Below are 19,970 nucleotides of genomic sequence, written 5' to 3'. Positions count from 1 at the left end.
TGGCTAAAATTGATTTTACACCTCCTATTTAAGACAAGAGAAGGCTACTGAATGCCCAAATCACATTAATGTTTTTTTTTTTTTTTTTTCTCCAGTACACAGAGAAAATCTGACCAGCTGGAACTGAGCAGTGACTGAGTCCTGCCATGAGCCAAAAAATGGAAATAAAAGCTCTGTTTGGTCATGCTGATTCACTTTTATCAGTGATTGATTACATATCCCCAACATTAAAAGAAGCATTAAAAGAACTATAATGTTACATTGGTGTCCCTCTCGTGAAACCACCGTACCCCACCAGTATACTGTAGTAACACTGAGTAAATGCATGCTTTTAAATGCTCTTGAGTGGTAAATGAGATAATTTCATTAATTGTGCAAGTCATAGCTTTCTAACCCATCCATGCAATACCTTCACTAGTCCAGGGAGGGCAAATTTGCTCACCACGCTTCTATTGTATTGTGATACTTGTTATTCACCGACAGCTTATGGAAATATTTTGCAGTAATATTTAATTATAATAATATCAAAATAGATATTTGCGCCATAACCATGACAAATGGATTTTAAACATGGGCCACAGTATCTGTTAATTGCATTATTTAGCCTAATGCCGTAAAGCACTGACATGAATGAAGCTATTAGTTTCATTAAGTTAATTTGTTGTGACGGTGTTGAGCAGCATCATCTTTGCAACAAGAACCCATTTTATTAGAAATGTCTTAATTTAGAGCCACATCGCAGTAACAGCATCGCAGGCATGAGATAAAGGCTACTGACCATCTGAATCATGGCATCATTTTGTTTCCCAGAAACTGTAACAAAACTGAATCATGTGCCTCACTAAAGTAGATGTTGTCCACTGTTGAAAATATCTCAAGATAACTTGACCACTTCACAGCACCAAACCCCATCAGCAATATGAAGTGAATAGAAAGCACTCTGCAGTGGCGGGTATTTGGCATTGGAAATACAATGACATAAAATAGCAGGATACTAGCATTGAAGCTTAAAAACACTGAACCACTTGTTTTGCAAAAAGTTGTACTGACATTGAAAAAAGCTAAGAACACAAAGTTGAAATACTTGCTCAGTTTTTGAGTATGCACTTGATTGTATTTGATTCGTTTATTTCTTTGTGTTGCCCTTGTCATTTTAATGACAGGCTTTTTTCTGTTTTTTTTTTTTTTTCCTCAGCAGTGCTTTGCTTTCAGCGAGTCCTCTAGCATTGATAGGAGGAGGGGTTTGCTAACATTGATAACAGTATTGTAGCTACAATTTTTAAACCAGTTGCAAGAATTTTACCCACTACTTATACAGTTCTTAAAAATTCAATTGTTTCCACAGTTGTGTTATGCACTAACTGTAAGCTGTGTGAATGTGGATAGATGTATAACCAGCAATGATGCAGTATAAAATGTAGTAATGTCTAAAATGAATCTTGCATGCAGATGTATGAGGCATTTCTGTGATAATGGCTGAAGTAAAATACATTTTCACTTGATTTGACTTTCATCATGTCGCTCAGAGGAATGAACAGACATCCACCAACTCCATGGACTCTGTTTCTACTGCCTCAGTCCTCTGGGCAAATTCAACTGTAGCTGAACATTGTTGCAGCCAGGTGAGAGACTAGGTAACAGGCGCCATGGATTTCAACTAGCCTCTTAATTTCCTCCAGCAGCAGCTTTTGAAGGCTGTGCAGAGGGGCCCCAAGCAGGCACAAGATGAGGCATGGAGATGGACTGTTTGCTAAGAGCCTGGTGCCAAATCTTGAACTGTTTTGACCACCAAAGAAAGTGATGTGAGGTGAAGCTGAAGATTAACCAGCTCCTTTATGACACACACTTTATAAAAACTGAAGTTGCCCTAAAAAAGGTTATTACTAACTGAGGTTTTAAAGAGAATAAAATCCCCCTCTGTTTGTGTGTGGCCAGTTGCTTACATGTTCTGTTTGTTCAGTCTCTGGCCTGCCTGTCACCACTGCCATGGCCACAGTGACTTTACCTGCTGCCACACACAATGGAAGGATAGTTTATTTATACTAAGAAGATTTTCTTTTAATCCAATAAACACAACTGAGTAAAATAATTTTCTATCAAATAAAGTAGAGGATTTCAAAAATCCTTGACAAAAAATGTCAGGTCAGTTATTGTAGTACAATAGCGTATGGTTGGTGGTCTTAAGTTGGTTTTATTTTTGAAATATTTCAAATTCTAGAGTACTGTGAAAGTTGGACTTTCACAGAGTAGATTTTCCAACTTTTATAGACATTTTATTACATATGAAACAGAATTTATCCATCATCTCTGACCATGCATAGAACTGTGGCAATTTGTTAGAAAGCATTTATAATTCATTATGTTGTACATAAAACATGCAGTGCTTCAACTTTAGATTTTTGAACATTCATTTTTGACCTTGGAAATAGTAGTTTGACAAAATATACATAATCCAAGGTCCACTTACCGGCTGTAAAATTCATCTGGTGAAAGCTCAGAGAAAGTTTGAGTGTGTGTTTGTGCGTGTGTGTATGTCTACATTTTAGTTATATGGTGCAGAATGATAGGTAATGATTGTGTGTTACCTTTGAGGTATCATGGATAAGAAATTGTGATCTGTTATCTCACAACAACTTTTTTTGGTTTTGGCTTTGCACACACTCGTTTTTTTAAACCTGGAGAGCGGGGAGCTCAGAGAAGAGATTAGGGAGAAGAAATTAATGTAGCCTGATAAATATTTTTCCTCTGCTTGAATTTTATATCCACTCATATAAAGTAAAACAAATTTTGGATAGTAATAAACATTTGGAATTATTCTACTGCGATGCAGCTCCATAAAAGGGCCATTGGGTGGAAGGAAGTTCTGACCGGGGCAGTCGTGGGGGGATTTCATTCCATTTTGCTGGGAGACTGCTCCTGGTCAGCTGGTCAGCTTCCCTCTAGCCTCCAGCACTTGCCCGATGGTACTGTTAGCACTTGCACTGGCCAGGTTACCACCTGCCTTGCTTAACTCCTTTTCAGGAGAAACACAACTTTTTGAAGGGTTGGGACCAAGCACTCTTTGAAACGCACTCCGTTAAGGTGGAGTCACTCATAGCCAGTATTTTATAAAGCAGTGAGGGGTCTTGGCAGCAGGTGTTCAGAGTTGTGGAGGTCAACGCTCCAGAGGAGGGTCTCACTGATGAATGGACCCCAGGTCTTACACTTTTAAAAAGAGTAGAGTGGTGTGGGGAAATTCCCAGGTATTCCTGTTGGAGTCTCTATCCAAAGGCAGATTGACAGAAGGTGCCAGAATCATTCCCCTTGCCACAGGCACCCCAACATCAGTGACTTGGAAGCAGCCAGGAGCATAATGGAAAAGCTAGCTTTGTATTTTAGCACGGTGGCTAAAACGGCCCAGGTAACAGTATGGGAAAATTTCACTTGTGCAAGATACCAACAAGGATGGCGTCTTGAATGTTTTCTCCTTGGGAGGAAGAAGCATGATGGAAGAAAATTCCACTGGCTGCCTTAAAGAAGTTAATTTCTTCTCTGCCAGCCAATTTTCTAACCTCACAGTCGACACATGCAAACAATATGGTGAGGATGAAGGTTGTACGTTCACCTGTGCTGTCATGTAAAAGGCGGAGCATGGAGATGGTGATTACGAGCTTTTTCTGCATGAAAAAGTTGACGTGCACAAGGCGTCAGAGGAGGTCATACACAGTGATGTTCCCTCCTCATTACATCAAGTGTATGGAAATTACTTTCCCTACTCCTGTCCTCAAACTCCTCCTCTCCATGCCTAGTGACAGAAGATTGTCACTGAAAAACACTCACTCATCGGGGGGAAGAGAAACAATGGAAGGAGAAAATCATTAAGGAAATCATCAAAAGACTGGAAATGAGGAAATCAGAATGCAACATAATAAATCAAGATAAAATAATATTGGAGGTCTCTGAATGCCAGTGCCTCCTCTCTTTTTCAACTGTAGATTTCAATGCCACTGATTGCCGCTGTTTCTTACCAGATTTTGTTGTCAATGCCAAATAACACAGTCACTATTAGGCTGTATTTTGTTCTTGAACTACTGAGAGTGTTAAGTACCTCTCATTGTAACATTTCCAACACTTTACAGTTGTCATTCTCAGCAAGTTTTCAAAACAGGTTGATGTGTCGCAGAGCACAACAGTGTTTGCAAGCAGAGGTGATTTATGAAGCATCTATTTCATATCAAGGTGGAAGTCAGTGCCTCCAAAAGGCTTTAAGGATGACACTTTGAGAATGTGAACAGATTCATCAAAGTGGATTATCTTGCTGCTGAAAGTACTCTCCAGAGACTGACCTTCTTTAGAATTCCATCACTGGGACATGGAACACAACTGTGAGTGTGTTTAGAAAGATAAGGCTCCGATATGCCAGGAGGGTGATGAAGTGAGCGTGTGTGCCGGTGCGTCTCACATGTAGTAATGTATGACATAGCGCTATCCATGGTTTCGCCACCAAAGATTTGTGTGAATTGCATTTGGTTGAAGGGTTCATCAGCAACGACAGCCTGCTCTCTCTCTCTCCCAGTTCTCCGGCATGTAATTATGACCTTAAGAATGTCACCTCCTCTTCATCCTCCGTGCCTATCTGTATTTCTACCTCCGAGGCAGGAGAGGCGAGCGCAGGCCTGACATGATGGACCGCTGACAAATCAAAGTGAAGAAGCTTGACCTGACGGTTCATTCAACTGTGCATTTAACTTCCCCCAACTTGATTTCCATAAATAGCAGCAAAACTTATTTTTACTTGGCGAGAAGCGCTTCATTCAAGAGATGTGACATGTATTTGCTCCAAGTGAGCAGCATTATCAGCATTTCACAGCTTGAAATCCTCTTTGCAGAAAACAAGGGCAGAGGCTCTGTTTTACCTCTTAAACATACTCTGTGACAACACATTACAGGGCAAAATATCTCAAAAACTTGGAACTGGGCCCTAGATAACTGCCAGGCGCCATGCAGAGTTTTAACTTTGTGTTAATACTTGCAAATATATCCAAAGCTGACTTCCAATCACATCAAGAGAACTGTAAACACTACATTAGTTGAATGTTATATTTACTTTTATTCCTCTGAACCACGCAAAGTGATGAGAAGATGCGAAATACAGTATTTTTTGTGTTTAACTCCCTCCTGCTGTTCATCAAATCTCTCTTGAGATTGCTTTCCTAAATATTAGGTTACATTTCAAATATAAATGGTATTCTGTGAAACCAATTCCTGACACCACATACTTTTTGCCTAAATATGCTCACGGTGTCATCTCTACAACATTAAAGCCTTGTACTTGTAGTCATCCAGTAAATAAAGCACCCTGCATATTGCCATCTCAGGGCCCAATTCAGACTGCATTAACTCACGCAATCCTGTGCATCCCAACTTCGCAGGGCTTTAGTCAAGGTATAAATCGGGTGCTCAGTGTAGAGAGAGAAAAAAAAAAAAAACAACTGCAAATCCTCATCTCAGAAATGATTGGAATATTATCGTTTTATCAAATCAAATGGAGAAAATGTCAGCATAATGTGTAGGTATTTCTCATTTAGACTTGTGATAAACCTCGTTCTCAAGATTATTGTTCCACATTGATTGTAAAATGGGGGCCTGGAATTATGTATTTCCCTTGTGTGCCATATGAAGATATGAAGTCTGACAGCGTCACCATCATGCTAGACTGAAGCCAAAGGAGAGGAGTGGTGTGTGTGTGTGCAGGCCTGCCATTATCCTGGGGGCTGGCAGATAAAGACTTAGGAGGTTTGAGTCCTGGATTGCCTTAAGCAGGGGACCCTCATCTGCATGCACTGGGCTCCTGCAAGGCATTGGTGCAGTCACATAATGTCAAGCAATTTTCTGTAACACAAGGAAATTTGATTTCTAGTCGAACGGGGAGTAGAGATGGACACTCCAAAATCGCTTTGAAACATCTCACTTTATATCAAATACACCTCAGCTGGACTGAAGCGTATCCTCATGGCATGGTGTCATGCACCCCATAGCATGCACACCAGAAACCATCTAACAGGTAATGCTGAGTGATAGAGGAGCTGCAGGCACTGTGGTTGTCTTTGTTGTGGTGTGTCTCCCTTCTGCTATTTTACCATAGAAACAGGGGGTTTTGTTGTATAGCATACCTTTACAATTACACTCAATATTTCAGTTTATTAAAAGATCCCTGTTACACCTCATGCAGCCTGTGCAACTACCAGGCAAAAGTAAGCTAGTGTCTTTTCATATTAAATTGCAGGTTTGAATCTTTCATTTTGCTGTATTGAAAACATCTTATTACAACCTCTGTCGAAAAGGCAATTTTGTGCTGAATGGGCCATTGAAATGGTAAATCTTAAAAGGTTGTGCCTGAAGCAAAAACAAAGATTTGATTTAAGTGCTATGGTAAAGTTCAAGGCTGCTATGGACAGAATGGCGTTGAAGAAAACAAAAAGAAAAGCGAGGTAATAGGCATCACAGTCCACCACTTCATGGCAAAGGCTTCAGCTTCATCTTGGCATCAATCTGTCTCCAGTCTGAAAGCCGTGACTGCTGTTCTTGCCAGCACGATTAATCGCTGCATACAAGCTACTTCTCCAAATTAAACTAAGGTCATGATTTCTACCATAGCTGTGAGTTTAAACAACTTCTTTTGATAATGATTGAATCAGTAGTTATCACATTTACACTGGCAGGTAGACTTAAAAAATATGAGCATTTTCTAGTGCATGTTGGCATTAAAATGTGATTAACAGCTTAAATATTTCTACCAGCAGAGCCAAACTGAACTGATAACATTAAATAATAGTCTTAAAAACTGGATAGATGAAATTAAAAGATTTGTTTCAAGCAAAACAAACTAACACACACCCAGCAAACCAGGAAAAAAATGAGAAAACAATCACAGAAACACTTCTGCTATTGCTATTTATACTATGCTATCTAACTCTTGGATTGTCAGGCAACCTGTTAAGAATATTTAAAAATGTCAGAGAACAGACTGTTCATCTTTAAGAGGTGGATTGTTGGTTGGTTGAAATTAGTCTCGGCTGTTTTTAGTTTTAGAGTGTCGTGAGATGGTTGTATAGCTAGAGGTAGGTGTAAAATGAATGAACAGTGAAAGTGAAAAGTAAGTTTCACTGGCAATATAGCTTAAAGTATAAACCAAACTTTATCTTTTTAGAAACTGTAAAATGGTGAAACATTAATTTTTCACATTGCATTTTAATCTATTTTTTTTTTTTACACTACAGCAAGTATTGTCATTTAAAAAAGTGATTGAGTGATTTCTTTGTGTTACTGTTTTAAAATTGATGCCAGGAAACAGTTGAGGAAAATGAGGAAAATAAACTTCTATGTCACTTAGGTTTTACTGACATCCTCCATTACCATGTGTACAAGGATTGTATGTTGCATTCATATTTTACAATACCAGTGAGACGCGAAGAGATCGTATTCATCACACAGTGGCAACACCATGACACAGGTGTGTGAAATCATGTTTTCTCAGTTACTCTGGCTCACCTTCCCATGCCGCTCTAACTGGACGGACACTTGCAGGCTTTTGTTACATGAAGCGCTCCGATTGAAACACAGTAGAGACAAGATGAGAAAATTGAAGAAAGGTTTGGGGCATCATCAAGAGGTACAATGTGGGTGCCTGTGTAATGCTACCTTACACAGTGGAAGTGTGTTTTAAATTGTAGTGTTTTTATTGGACCAGCAGCAGAGATGCCAGAGAAGCCTCTGCGGCAGCATGTGCTGCCAGGAGAGAGGAAAGCATGCTTGTGTTGCTCTAAAGGGAGCCGCTGCTGTTTATGGAGGAGTTGGCTCTTTTAATCGGGTAATTCATTCAGTGTTATCGCTGTAAAAAGCTGGAGGCACTGACCATTTCTTACAGTTCAACCTCATCAATAATTCACTAAACACTAAATTATTCCCAAAAACTGCGGACACAGGTGACAGGATATTGCAGCTGTTGAACTTTACCAGCTGTGTCACCTCATGTTCAGTGGATTGCACCTCTGAAGATTCTGCTTGTCTGTTACCACTCACAGCTTTATCTTGATCTATTGTGACTGGCTGAAATATATACAGCAAATCACCCAACACTCAAAGAAAGCATCTTTTTTCAATCAAGAACTGCACTATGGAAGATTTTCCTCTGTAAGAATGCTCTGTTACTCTCCTATAATTCTGTATCATGAATTGGATGTGCAACAGTGAAATTACTCCAGATGAGACGCCACATTTGCTCAAGTAAAATTCTAGTGTTTGCTATAAAGTCATTAGAAATCTTGGTTAATGGTTGGGTATCCATTAACTTTAATGTTAATTGATTTTAGTCATTTATTTAACAAAAAAAGGACATGCATACATTCCTTTTAAGATAAGATAAGATAATCCTTTATTAGGCCCACAGTGGGGGAAATCACATTGTTGGAACAACAGGGATAGCAAAAATCGAACAAGGCATCAATAAGGAAACAATAAATACTAGTAAATATAAAATGAGTTATAAACAAGACAATATATAAAAGATTCTAAACAATATGAACAATATAAACAGGACTATATAAACAGTAACAAATTAGATTGAATGCTGATATTGTACAGTCTGAAATAATGACCCCTGAGTGATATAATATTGCACAGTGATGGTAGTGATAGTAGCTGTTTCTTGAATAGGATTTAAGAGTTATATAATTTTAAACTGAATATTGTTGGATTTTGAAATGATGGTTGGTCAAAACAAGTATTTTGAGATTGTGATGTTTGTAAAAACCAAGTAAAATACAGATTTATTGATAATACAAATAATAGTTATATAGCCCAAAAAAAAACAACAAAAAACAACTTGCTCCATTTAAAGAGAGAGCAGATTACTAATGTTATCTCACAGGATTTCTAGTTTTGGAAGCCCAACATTTCAGCTACCTGCCACTGCTGTTTAAGGGGCACTAACATGCACAACTGCCTTGAGCACCTTTTAAACCTGCCTTGTGTTTCCTCTTGTGAATATTTTGTGTGTGTGTGTGTGTGTGTGTGTGTGTGTGTGTGTGTGTGTGTGTGTGTGAGCTGAATATGATGAAGTGCTTCCCTGTCAAAGGGTTACTTACAGCCGCATTGTCCCAGGAGAGTTTGTTGTCTGACACTGGCAGAGGGAGAGCAGTGACCCCAGCGATGGCTAGCTGAGGGACAGAGGCCAGCTCTCACTGTGTTTAGAGGACAAACCTCTCAGTGGTCGGTTAAACTAATGACCACGGGGACCGGCAACTATTGCTTCGTTACAGCCCTGCATCACCACTTCAGAAATAAGTCCGACAGATAAATGAATGGACTTCAATCTGTCACACTGAGCCTCACACAATGCAAATACAGCTAACAAGCAGGCTGACTGCTCCAAATATATGCCTCTGGTGGCCAAACTGGCGAAAGTCCCATCTTTCTGCCTCGTTGTGCGTCTCTTATTCTTATTGCTTTCTTATCTCATTGTCATTGACATGCTATGATCCATTTTATTGTTTAGTTCCGTCACATATTGCATTTATCCGTCTGGTGTGGGATCCCTGTACACCCCTGCACATGGTGTCCTCCATTTCTTTTTTTATCTCAAGGTGCTCTTCTTGTCTTCACTGAGGTTGTCAGGTGAGGCTAGGTAAGCTATTGTTCCCTGTGCTTTGTTTTGATTATATTTGGTTGAATAATGCTTTCCATTGTGTTCATTAATTGGTCTGATTAAGTGATGATTATTTGAGGCATGGTTTATGATTCATGGGCATTTGTATTAATTATTCTTATATATACATAAGTTGTGTATGTTTGCCAGAGTGTTGTTTGTAGTAATTTTTCTGAATAATTTTATTTTGAAAGCAAGCTCTCATGTCATTTCAACATTTATTTTCTGAACCAACATTATCTTGCCATTTTTCTACCTGTTTCATGAAGACGAGTACTTTTGAATCTCAATGAGGAGGCAGTGAAGCAGGATTGTTAAGAAAAAAAAAAACAAACCACAACAAAACAAAACTTGGTTTATTGGAGTACATGATTCTTGCCAACTTTAGACATCAGTAATGATGCAGTTTTACAGCAAATTAACATAATGTTATCCGGCAAAATAAGAATTCTGTACATTTTGTTAACTGTACTAAATGTTAGGGAGTGGCATGAAAAAATGGTACAAGGTCTTTGCTGTTATGAAAAACAAATGAGATCAACTTAATACATATGAATACACTTCACGGTCTTAACCTGCAGTGATGTATTGTTTTATCCTCTGTTTTTTCTTATCATGTAGCACTAACTATTCACGCACCCTGCAATATACCTCCAAAAACGTGCAGGAGATTTTAAGTGATGAATATTGTTGAGGGGCATTAATTAGCAACTGCTCTTTTTCTTTCTATAATTCTAGATTTTATTACAATATAGGTGGCTTATTCAGGTCATGCAGTTACATGAACAAAAACAGGTAGGTGTTTGCAGTATTTCCACATACTGTAGGATCAGATTTAATAAATGCACTCATGCATTTAGCCAAGCGATAAATGTGTTAAACACATTGACATTCTCACTGAGATGTGTGTTGTTATGTGTCTTGCTATTGATTTTCAGTGAAAGTCCTCTTAGGAATGTCAAAGTGTTATACATTTCAGATAGAATATATTGATATGCTTGCCATGTGCTCGCAAACATTTCCAGTTCACAGCAAGGAGAATCTTATCATGGTGTCTGACTTTGTCAACACTATTAAATTTAGAGGGAGTCAGAGATTAATAACTTCCACATAAGGAGAAAATAGGAAGAAGCACAGGCTTGGGAGCTTACAGAAAGATTAATGAGTGTCAAAAACAATGAATTTTCCATTAGATAGTAGAATGGCATGTGCTACTTGTACGGCCTTCCCAGTTTCCTCATCAGATAAGAGCTTGTTCAAGGATCACCAAGAAATGACCCATTTTTATAGATAAACATTTTGTCCTTTCTGCAGACTTCAGATTAACACTGACCTATTTTTAAGTCAGAAATAATTTTAAATACTTTTTTTTCCCACAAGGCTTTCATGGGTATTGTAATGAGTAAAATGATCACTATTTTTATTGAGAATTTGGCCTGGCTGTTAAAATAAATAAATAAAGAAAATTACAAGGAATTGTATTTGTGGTCATGTACAAAATTGGCCTTGTGGAGGTTGGTTTCCGAGGAAACAATGCATCTTTAGCCTGGATGCCTAATACTGAAGATACAGACATGTATGAACACGTACATGCGCACACTGAGCCATGCCTCTAAAATAGCCTTCTCTGCAAACATGCCATTATTATTGTGATGGATGCCCAGCGGTTTTCAAATATCATCAACAGGGAAACACATGAATACGGCATTGATGAGCACGTTAAATACAGATGCAACTTTGAGCAGCAGAAGGATGGTAAGAAGCCAAAAAATTATCTTTGACAACAACAGAAATAAATGAGGTGTGCATATTGTGAACAATGTTACTGGCACCTCCAGCTGGAAGGGAACAGCGGCCCGTTAGCTGTTAGACATTTCTCATAATAGACAGGATGTGTCTGCGCAGAGTGTGTTTGTAGACCAGAGGTGGAGGAGAGGTAAATACTACAAGAGGAGCTTATTTCTCAAGGAGCTAAGAAGTGTTCTTGTCAGTCAGCCTCTGTGTCCCCAAGAAACAGCACATTGTGTGACCCCCAGTCAGTGCAGATTTGGTCAGAGCTTTTTAAGGAAAACCTCCAGTTCTGCTTCACCTGCATCACTGTCGGAAGGATCATTCATGGCGAACAAAAGAAATGCAGGGGGAAAAAATAGCTAAATGGTATACCATTTACTCTATGAGTGTGTATCATTGTAATTTGCAGATGGTTAAAAACCTTTATCAGGCGGCCACTTTACCAGATAATTCAATGGAAACACAGAAATGCATGAAAATAAGTTAAAACCTTTCATGAAAAACCTGCATATGTTCAGTGAAAAGAATCATTTTTAGTTCTTAATAATCCTCAACAATATTTTCCTGCTGGTATTGTTGTATTCTTAGATAGATGTTTCAGAGAACTCAATATCAATTGCAACAATATCTTCATTCTGATCTATTTAATGCTCTATGTGCCTCCCTCAGTAGTGGTAGTGGTTTTTTCAAGGTTGCATTTTGCTTGAGCACAGTGGTGCATTTATAACAGGGATCCATTTTTTTTGATTAACAAAAAAAGTTTCTGGTGGCTGGTGTGGTTCATGGTGAAACTGGTATGTTTTGCTTGCTCAGTATGCCATTTAGACAGTTGTTGGATCTTATAGTATAAGAACCATCTTAACTACAGCTCCTGCCAAGCAAAATCTCATCAACATTCCCAGAGAAATCAGATGTGAGCTGTAAATTAATACAACCTCCTACCTCTGCAGATAGACTTTAAAGAGCAAGATCTTACAGGAGGACCAGCAGTGAGTTTACCTTCAGGGTTGTGTTCCTCATGCGATTTTCTGTTTTGCTGCTGTGTGCTGTGAATGTGTAACATCTGGGCCAAATGTCCGCTATGAATAACTTGCATCTTCAAGAGGCTTCTTGTGAAGTCTACAGTGTTTCTGTGATTTATGTGTGTGTGTGTGTGTGTGTGCAAAGACAGAGATACAACCTTTTCACCTTTGAAGTGAGCGGTTTCCTGTTTGAACCTCCTCCTCCTCCTCTTTAGATTTTTAACTTACTCATCAAATCAAAGCTACCCACAAAAAGAGTGTGATAACAACTTGATGATATATTCTCATGAAAAATAATCCTGTCTCAAGCTAAGGAAGTTACCGGTTTCCTTGTGTGAACAAAAGCCAAAACCTGCGTAACATGTCAGCGACTGGGCCTGTGGTATTTGGTGCTTTGTCTTATTTGAACACACAGTTCTACTTCTGATTAGCATTCAGAGCTGATTTTGCAGCAGAGTCCTTTTTGAAATCTGAAGCTTACAGGCAAATCTAGAGTTAATCTGCTCCAGTCTGAAACCTTTGTAACAATGTTCTGTCCTCATTACACCTAACTAAGTGTCTCTACCTGAAGACAGCTAAGCACCTTTCCTTATGTAACCACTGGAGACAAACAAAGCGCCTGCCTCTTGAGTGATGATGAAAGAAAATTGTTTACCAATCTGCTGTGTTACTCTGAGTAGCATGTAATTTTTTTCACAGAGGGTGAAAGTTGAAAGTTATTGAGTACAATTCTTCCCAGGCACTGTCAGGCAGATTAGACTTTAAGGGGAAAAGATTTACTAATTTTTTTTTTTGCAATTAACAGTTTTACAACACTTAATTGTTTGGATTATTTGCTATATCCTATGATCCTGTAGCTATATCAAACATTACATGGTGATGTAATGAACCAGTTTTAACATAATTACCCATGACGCATTAATCTTATATAAGTGAAGACAAGACAAAACTTGCAAATACTGAGACACACATTGTGGGGGGAAATTTATTTTTAACTCAGTTTGACTGTGCACCATTACACTGGTAATGGAAGCAGGGTTTTCCACTGAAATGTAACCTGTTAAAATGTGTTGGCACTGACATCTCTGAGTCGGAAAGTCCCCCATTCCAGTTTTGTTCGTCTGTGTGTGCAGTTTAGGTTGACTGGAAGCTCCACATTATCCCTTTAGACCCCCAAGATATGTTATTCTACCTTGTCTTGTCTTGTCTATCATGAAGAGAAATGTATCAAATTGTACCATGAACTCAGGTACTGATAAACCTCAAGGTCAACTTTGATAAATCAGGACGTTAATGAGGACCTCCTGGTTGCATGCATGGTTGCGTCAATGTCAGTCTCATGAGGAAGGCTCAGTCCCCCCTCAACCCTGCCCAGAAAAAAAAACAGAAAAAAGGGAATTGATGAAGATCTACCACTTATTTGAAACTGATGCTGAATCTTTTCTGTTTTAGTCATCCTTTTCATTTCTGAGCTACAGTACAATGTGATTAGTGAGGCCACTGTTCCACTGCCCAGTTGATGCTATAGCAAAGCGCTGTTTGATGGTGCCCCTGTCCTACAGTTTCCCCAATGAGCTATCATAACCAATAAGCACAACTGCAAAAATAATGTGTGTGATGTCTTAGAATTAGTGATTTGACCAACTTGGTATGTGGTTTAATGTGATATTTGTATTCATGTTTTTCTTTTCTCTTTGTGATGTATTGATGTTAGATTCTAACATTTGGCATGCCATAGCAGTGTATGGTATAAATTAATACTGAGCATACTACTCACATTTCTACATTCACAACATTTAATCTTATAACTCCTGTCACTATGGATAGAGCGAATAATAATCATGCTATCAGTGTTACTCCATCATACCACCTATCTAACCTGCTGTTTTCTTGCTTTATCCCCTCACGCTTTCAGTGGCTGGGACAAAAAGCAAAGCGAAAGGTGAGTTATTGCCTCCATTTTCCTGCCGCATGATTTATGTTGCACGCAGTTCCCAATAAACAATGTTTGGATCGCCCTTTTATCTCCACCAAGAGCCCAGGAAACATTAACATACGCCGCTTGTTGCAAAGCTTTCTGGGCATTTTTTAACCTTTATTTCTCCAGGAAAGGTTTGCTGAACCGGCTTGCTCTTTCTCAGAAACAACCTGCTTCACATATGTATAGATTCACATGTTCACACCAGGGAGCTGCCCGCCTCACCCAGTCATGCTTTTCCTCTATCTGGCCACTGTGCAGCTCCACTGGAGCAGCTGGGGGGTTGTTCCTGGTTCAAGGACACCTCAGTGGTAGATGAGGGGAGGAGAGAAGTGCTTCTCATTTGCTTCCCTCACCCAGAGTGTACCAGACATACTGTGTATTCAAACCGGAGACCTTCTGGTCACAAGCCTGTTTCTCATACTTTTTTTATTTTCCGCCGTCCTTCACCAGTTAATGCTTTGTCCTGATATTTGGTGATGTAGGTATACACTTCATTGTCACTGATTCTGATCTATTGCCTAATAAATTGTCATTTTCAGATTTGTTATGCACTGAGCTGAGAAATTCAGCACGAGGAAGTTCTTTTTTCATGCTGCTCATCCATAAATTACTTCTACCTTTGAGGCAGAAAAAATCCTGTTACAGAAGATTTGATGATTTACTGACCATTTCTCTTACTTTCATATCAGTATACATTTTCTGTTATTGCTCATGTTCTTGCCTGCTGATACTATTCCAGCATCTGAACATCAATACCCCAGTGTCTTAGTGACTCTGCCTGTATGGTTATTGATGCCACTGTTAGTGCTGTTACTCATGCATTCTGTAAAAAATTATATGCTTGTTGTTCTGGCTTGTTTGCTTTGAGCGTACAGTTGACCAGTTTGAAATTTGAGCAGCCTGCTGATGTTGTTCCTGTATTGTAGTGTGAAATGAAACCTAGCTTCCCATCATGCCTTTATCTTATCTAAGCCAGTGTTTTTTTGTTTGTTTGTTTTTACTTAAATCAAAACCACTGATTAATGTTGTTAATGTTCATGAATGAACACTGAGGATTTTTTCTATTTTTTTCCCTCCTTTTTAAAAATGCAGTGTTTTCTAATTACAGAAGTAATTAGGGGGCTAGTTTTTAATTAACAGAAGATACACATTCAGCATACGTACCTCTGGAATCTAGTTCAACATTGGGAAGCCTTTTTCTACAGCACTTTCAGGACTCTAATTACATTTAATAACTTTTATTAATAACAATGAAGATAATGAACATAACCACATGTATCAGTCTTGAATATTGATTAATGGATTTTGTCAGTTTTCTTATTGCATGCTAATAATTACTATGCATTTTGTGGAGTAACTGTTTTATAAGACCCAGAAGGCAGGATAAAATATCATGATTGCAGTTGTTATTATAATGGAAAACATGCCTCTGGATTTATTTACCGTAAATAAGAGATGTATTTGCTCTCTGAGGACTCACCTGAGTGTGTGAAGCAGTACTTTAACCAGTACCAGAGCAGAGAAAAGGAGAATTATTTATTACAGTACAGGCACTGTATAAAGAGAGTAAACTGAGGGCAAACAGCTTCATGAGAAAACATTTTGTGGCCACCCCAAACTAACAAAAGTTTGGCAGCTAGAATGGCAACATGTAATAATGTTTTGTTTAGTTTTTTTTTTTTTTTTTTGGCCAAGCAAATTGGAGACAATTGCAGCAACTCTCCTTCTAGCAAAAGCACATGGTGGAGGAGAAACATGAAGCTGAAATAACAAGTTGTTTTTACAATTGTGTTATGTAACCATTATGAAGGGCATGTTCAGGCAGCTTGAATGTGAATTTAACAGCATTTCATATAAAGTGTTTCTGATAGAGGTCATGTTACATTTAAAGTGGACAGGGCAAGGATTTTCACTGTGATAAGGTTTTACTGAGCATCTAAAAGAGCGACATATTCTTTACCACATTGTGGGCTTGTTGGAAATGGAAGATGAATACAAATATCCAACGGTGTCTCCTAGAAATTACATTTCTATACAACTGAACTGCAACAGCAAATACGCTTTGTTGGAAATGCAATCCCTTACTGGATGTTCAGAGGTGACATATTTTTGGAACAAATGAAGCGTTGCATATAACTGAGAGCAGTAGAGTCACAAGCAGGTGGTTAGGGTGAATGTCAGTATACAGACTGCACAACTGTCACACCAGAGGCCAGGGTTCACGTCCAGCATGAGATTTAGACAGCAAAAGCACTTTTTATTTAGTTTAGTTGTACAGAAGCAAACTTTCTAGGAGACAGGGTTGATATATCTCACAGAAAAGGGTTTGTATATAATGTTTGAAGAGCATGTGGTAACTATTCTCATTCATTCCCACCTCGTGGTTGCTGAACTTTTTAAAGGAAATCCATACTCAAGGTTAGTCAGAAAATTTGCCACATAATTCACAATCAATTGTGTGTTCCACTGAATTCTCATTAATTAAAGTCTGTTAGCAGTCCTATAGAGTTGTGTTGATCACTGTTAGGTTCATTTTTTGTTTTTGTTGTCTCAGTGTTGGAACTTGTTTGTCACTATGTAGACTTAATACTCTTAATATACCGCTGGTTCATCCATTTTATTTCTCAGTGTGTAGCAGAGTGTTTGCAAACATCAGGATTTGACCAAAAAAAAAAAAAAACATAAACCCTAAAGTTCATTTGAGGCACATCTGATGTACAGTCTTAACACTGGTAACTGGTAACACCAGTTGAACGTGTAATTTCCTGTTTCACCTGGAGACAGTACAGTATTTCTGACCCACTTTCTGAAGCTGATGTATTACCACTTTCCTGCTTCCTTTTTTTCCTGCACAGTAGAAAAAAAAACACTGCTAAGAGTTCCCCCAGCAGGGATATTTATTGCCAGTTCTGTGGATTGTCACCCCCTACCTTCCCCCTACCTTCCCCCAACCACCCCCGCTGTGGGAAATCACAGGGGAGGACGGCACTCAGTACCACCTCTGAGTTGAGGGAGGTTCACTTTTGCTCAGGTGCTACTCAGTAACAGGCACCAAATGTCCTTTTTGATGGAGGATAAAGCTGACAGACAGCTCACTCTGTCTTGGTTATTTCCTTCATAACAGGCTTCATCGGCCCCTGTAACAACTCAATCAAGTGACTGCATCATTTAAGATCACACTATCAGCGCCGAGTATGAATACAATACAGAACTGATATGTGGTGGTGGGTCATTGCAGCATGTGCATTGTGCCTGTCTGATCTGCTGTGAACTGCTCTTGTTTACAGCCGATGGAAGCATTGCAGAAAACCACTATAATCCCAGAGCAGATAAAGGATGCATAGTCGAATGTGTCTTGATAACGTTCCACACAAACACATTTACCACTAGAAAGATTCATATTTGAATTTTCAAACCCACACAGGAGCATTTGCACCTGGAATTAAAACAGCAGTTGAAACTGCAGCCAGATTCCATCTTAACATCTCAATCTTTTTTTTCTTTCTTTTTTGATGAGTGACCTGGACATATATTGTATCCTCTATCCTCTTTGCATGTGTACTTCATTGCTAGATGCAAATGTGGTGTGAAAGAGAGTGACATGAAGTACATTACTAATCTGGGAAAAAGTAATCACAGCCTTTGCTTTTACCATAATTACATATGGATTTTCTATGACTGAATGAATTGCATATTTAAAAGCCTGTATAGAAAGAATTTAAATGTTCCCTGTTGATTTTAGATTGTGACATTGTTGACTATGTTCAGACCAGTACCGTAGGTGTGCAGTATTCAAACATGCATCACTTTGGACAGGTAATTTACAGATTAGCTTCAGTTAATGGATCAGATCTAGATTTAGTGCTAATTAGTTGCTGCCCTTAAATAGTTGCTTAAATCTCCCCAATCAACCTGGCTGATAGCTTTTAAAATGGCACAGCTTATTGAGTGCCTCAGATCAGCAGGTTTGCCACAAACATGAGAGGATTCTTTTGTTGACGTTGAACCAATAGGGTTTAAATTACGCTGTCAGCATTAATGACAGTTTCTGGTGACAGATATGACCTTTCAGTCATTAGCGAAAAACATTTACATGAAATATGTTTTTTTTCCCATGTTTTCCCCTTAAGTCTGTTTGGAAAAGGTCAGCCTAGGTGAAAACCATCAGATATGATGGGGTTACATCAGGGACCAGTTGATAAAAGCAGCCTGTCTTATCTACTCTCAGAACCATTCACTTTCAAAGCATTTCCTTTATCAACACTTATTAATGAATGGGTGAGCAATCATATTATACTCAGGTATTATTCTAATGATAGATGTGTTCAGATTCATCATGTTGTTTGCATCTCATCTCTATAATCTACCTTTAGATGCACCCATATGCATGGAGACAGTTTACATATTGTACCTAGCTTTTTAATATTTTAGTTGAAATCTGAAGTTTTTCATGACAATGAATTTGATCAGAGGGTCTTTATCTTCTTTTGTTGTGTTGTCACTTTCACATACTTTCTTCACTCACACAAGCTCTGTGTGTTCTAAATAAACAATTACTACCAGCTACTAATAAAGCTGTTGCAGTCTCAAGACTATATAAAATGGCAACAGGCAGTAACCACAAAAGGGGTTACTTTTGCATGCGTTAGTATTCAGCCTAAAACTGGCAACAACTGGCCTGAATTTTGAGAGGTGGTCTCATTTGGACTCCAGTGAATGGAACATGTTGTTTACATGATATGCTTCAAAGAGAGTGTTTGCGCTCTCTACTTACATACAGTATGGAATATTAATGTGCTGAGAAATTCACAGTTTTGCTATCTCTTCCTAACCAGCAGATAAGCTAGAGGCAGAGCTGCCATTAATAGCAGAAGCTGCTCTTGTTTTGAAAAAATTTTAAATATACTCATTAAATAGTCGTTATTATTATCACGATTTTATTATTATAGTCATTTGCACATTAGAATATGAAGAGAATTAGATATTGTTTTTTATGTTGTGCTTCAGGCTCAAAATGGACGTAGCTCAATGGATTAGTAGAGTAGATATGGCTTGTTTTAGTATATTTCTTCGTGCAAGCTGGTTTAAATGTTTTAGAATGAAGGATTGTGTGTGTGTTCATTTTCAACAGTCCTCCACAGGAGGGTCAGCATTAATCTACTCCACTTCACTCCCTTTGAGGGAGGGGTGTTGTTAGTTTTGGCAGAAAGACCACATAAATGCTATACTGAGCAATAATATCAATACTGCTGTGGAGAATCATGTGACAGGCAGCCATTATCTGGACAGCCTGAGACAGACACTCTCAGGCCTGATTATGGGGTTTCTCTTAGCTGCTGCACCAAGTTTGGGTTTGAAAACTACTCAGTTTTAATCAATTTTTGATTACATTTTTACTTGTTACCTTGAAGGTGTGCAGATTATCGTTATGTCCCATGAATCATCCAGGTCTCTAGAGGGTGCACATTTCTGTAAGAGTGGAACCACACAA

General features: G+C 38.6%; 1 protein-coding gene across 3 annotated transcripts in view; it reads left to right on the top strand.

The window, feature by feature from the left end:
• cadm2b (cell adhesion molecule 2b) overlaps window positions 1–19,970 on the top strand; it is a 151,473-nt gene that overhangs the window by 96,442 nt on the left and 35,061 nt on the right. For 2 of the 3 annotated variants that reach the window (XM_051065496.1, XM_051065497.1), the window contains exon 2: window positions 14,414–14,440. The exons of the other annotated variant lie outside the window; for it this stretch is intronic. In XM_051065496.1, the coding sequence (XP_050921453.1) occupies window positions 14,414–14,440 (27 nt within the window). The remainder of the gene's footprint in view (window positions 1–14,413; window positions 14,441–19,970) is intronic. 3 annotated transcript variants of the gene reach the window in all.

This window comes from Lates calcarifer, linkage group LG21 (assembly GCF_001640805.2).
Source record: "Lates calcarifer isolate ASB-BC8 linkage group LG21, TLL_Latcal_v3, whole genome shotgun sequence".
NCBI classification, from domain to species: Eukaryota; Metazoa; Chordata; class Actinopteri; family Centropomidae; genus Lates; species Lates calcarifer.
This window is presented reverse-complemented; position numbering and strand designations above follow the sequence as displayed.